Below are 3,334 nucleotides of genomic sequence, written 5' to 3' on the forward strand. Positions count from 1 at the left end.
CAAATAAATTACGGCACATTCCTGCTATGAATTGCTATAGTTATTGACGCTGATGAAAATCTATGTTAAAATTTTTAAAAAGGAAATTGCAGAACGGTATGTATAATATAGTCCTAATTAAGTAAAAATATATAAAAGTATATTCTCCAAAGGAGAAGGTCTCAAAGGATTCACACTATTTATATTTAATAGTTGGTGTGAATCCTGAGACCTATTCCCCTGAGGAAGTAAGAATAGGGGTTTTACTTTTTACAATGAAACATGTGCTGCTATTTTTAAAGAGAACTTTATCGAAGTATGATTGAAGTAAGAACATTTTATTGAAAAAACAAAAAACAAAAACAACCAACCAAACAAATCTTCTAGGAGAGAAGACTCAAAGCAAAACAATCATCAACCTAAATCGGTTGAAATAAACCGCGCTTATTTAAACTGTCCAAATTGATAAATTTGACATTGTATACATCTGTGAAACTATCACCACAATCAAGATCATCACTCCCCCAAACTTCCTGTGTTTCTTTGTAATCCCTCCTTCCTGCCTCTTTCTGACCCCACTCCTGTCCCCTAGCAACCACTGATCTACTTTCTGTCGCTATAAATGAGTTTGCATTTTCTAGAATGTTATTTAAATGGAATCATACAGTATGTACTCTTTTTTTCCTGGCTTTTTTCACTCAGCATGATTATTTTGAGAGTCATCCATGCTGTGGCAGGCATTGATAGTTTGTTCTTCTTTATTGATCAGTACCATTCCTCTGTACGAATCTATCACAATTGGTTTATCCATTCACTTGATGGATATTTGGCTTATTTCCAGTTTTTGGTTATTACATACAGAGCTGCTATGAACATTTGTGTGCAAGTCCTTGTAAGGACATTCACTTTTTTCTCCCTCTTCGGTAAATAGGAATGGAATGGCTGGGATACATAGGAGTATGGTTAGCATTTTAAGAAACTGCCAAAATGTTTTCAAAGTGGTTGTACCATTTTACATTCTCACCAGAGATGAGAGTGTGGGATTGAGGTAATAAATGATCTCTTCATTATCATCAGGTGAGGTAATGACAGCAACCATCAGCTTACTGTGTAAATTCAATCAGGGCTTGTCCCTGCTAAAATGTGTCTAGTCCTCTTTAGTCAGATTCCTTTGAGAATCTGATTAAGGTCACAATCGGTGTGGGGTGTAGGATGGCACACGTATGGACAAATGGCAGGTAGGTATCACCCACGCTGGAAATGGCCTTAATAAAAACTGCGGCAGCTGGGACGGAAAGGAGAGGGCTGAAGTTCCCACACACTGAGAAGTCTGAATCGTTGGGACTTGGGAAGAGGGGGAGAGAAGACAACGTCTAGGTTTTAGTGAATAGGTGATGGGGGTGCCAGCAGAGGGGAGGAGTAAGTTTGGCGAAAGGAAGAAGAGTTCATTTCTGGTTTGTTGCCTGTGAAGTGCCTACACACACAAAGACGAAGCTGTTTGCAAAGTGTAAACGTACACGTTTGGGTGGAGATACAGATTTCTGGTGCAACAACATACAAGTTTGGGTGAAGTATCAGGAGCAAGTGTAGTCAGCAAGTGTAGTCAATACATATGTATCTTTCGCAGCAATCACTTCCACACTTCGCGAAAAACATCTAAACCTTGGACTCTTCTACACATTCTCTCCCAGAACGTGCGCAATGACGTAACCCTTTTCTACCAGAAACCCTCGCCCAAATCTAGTATGCGCATGCGTTGCGCATGCGCACCACTCCCACTGCTGCCACTCCCTTCTCTGGGCGTCTGGACTCCCTTCCTCTCGGCCAGCCCCGCCCAGGCGGCTGCCCGTGACCTGCCTAGGCGCAGGGAACGGAAAGCCAGAAGGGGCAAGACGAGTTTAGTTCGCCATGGGACTGTTTGGAAAAACCCAGGAGAAGCCTCCCAAAGAGCTGGTAAGGGTTATAGCGGCGGCAAATGAGCGGGTGGATTTGTGTGGCGTCGCAGAATTGGTAAACGGCTGGACACTCTTTTCCCCACCGGCTGTCCGGTACCGCCCGGCCCCCATTTCCGGGGCCTCCCACTCGACTGAGGGGCCGGAGGAAGAATCTTTAAGGAGTCGGCTGTAGGGTTAGAGAGCCCTTGTTACCTCGGCTCTAGACCAGGTAGCCGAGGGCTGGATGAACAGTTTCTCAACTTCGCCGTGGAGCGCAGAGATAGCGACAAGGTCTTGGCCTCTGGAAACCCCTCTGTGCGCATTGGTACGTCCCGCCCGGAACCTTTTCCCGCGCAGGCCCCGCCCTCTCACGCCGGTGTGTTTACGGACCACCGGGCGAACCTGCCCTTGCCCGGAGTGTTGTTCCGGGAGGACCGGGCCACCACCGCGGGAAGGTTCAGGCACCTGTTGCCCCTTTTCATCTACTCTGTTGTATCGAGTGGGAAGCTCTATTTCCTCTTTCCCCTCCAATACAACCTTGTGTTGACTTCTGACGCTTATTAGTTATAGCAGGGATCCACCAAGAAGAATGCCATCAAAGATAGCTTTGGACCCGGCTTCGAACTCCAGATCTGCCTATTAATTGAGATAATGTTGGGAGGCAAGCGGTTGAAAGTGCCCTGCAGGGTCAGTCTGCTTCCCCACATCTTAGCTCTGTGAGCTCAGGAAAGTTAACTTCTCTGTGGCTTAGTCTTGTTCTCTGTCGAATAAGAATGCTAATAGTATTATCTCATTAATTGAAGATTAAAAGATGTAAATTTTTTTAAGTAGTGGCAGTTACAGCCTTGCTGTTCGAGTGCAGACCAGCAGCATAAATATCGCCTGGGAGCTTGTTAGAAATCTCGGGCCCTACTCCAGACCTACTGAATCAGATTTTGAATTCTGACAAGATCTCTAATGATTAGTACACTCATTAATGCTAAAGAAGCACTGTTATACAACATCCAGACTTGTCCATAATAGGAAAAATCTAAAGTCTTTTAACAAATGATCTTACCTTCTTATCTCCGGCAGGCATGTTTTTAAAACCATCTCTTGCAGCATGTAATTTCTGGCACATAATACCTGTGTTAATTTTTTTGTTAATCAAAAGTCAGTGTTAATTTCATCAGGCAACTTATTCGGTTTTGCTCCTTGGTAAAATAAAAATTGTGGAGCTTAAATAAGAGTGTGTGACATCGCTTTGCAAACTGTGGAACATTATATAGATACACTTTTTGAAGCATGTATATTCTAACATGATAGTTGTTTTAGAATTGTGTTTTTGGTGGTAGGGAGAGATGATTTATTACCTTCAGTGTTTGGCCTTAGTGTTGCCATTCATAAATTGATTCTGGGGAAACAAAAAAGATCCTGGGGAA

General features: G+C 43.5%; 1 protein-coding gene across 3 annotated transcripts in view; it reads left to right on the plus strand.

Annotated features, from left to right (window-relative positions):
• The window catches only part of LOC105810279 (E3 ubiquitin-protein ligase RNF103), a 115,597-nt gene that overhangs the window by 61,322 nt on the left and 50,941 nt on the right, over positions 1–3,334 (plus strand). The window contains exon 1 of one of the 3 annotated variants that reach the window (XM_012644220.1): positions 1,740–1,932. The exons of 1 other annotated variant lie outside the window; for it this stretch is intronic. In XM_012644220.1, coding sequence (XP_012499674.1) covers positions 1,888–1,932 — 45 coding nt within the window. In that variant the 5' untranslated portion in view covers positions 1,740–1,887. Of the gene's footprint in view, positions 1–1,739; positions 1,933–2,188; positions 2,239–3,334 lie in introns of those variants that run through there. One more of the 3 variants, XM_012644219.1, reaches the window with a different exon arrangement.

Source organism: Propithecus coquereli, unplaced genomic scaffold (assembly GCF_000956105.1).
Source record: "Propithecus coquereli isolate 6110/MARCELLA unplaced genomic scaffold, Pcoq_1.0 Scaffold208, whole genome shotgun sequence".
Lineage (NCBI taxonomy): Eukaryota > Metazoa > Chordata > Mammalia > Primates > Indriidae > Propithecus > Propithecus coquereli.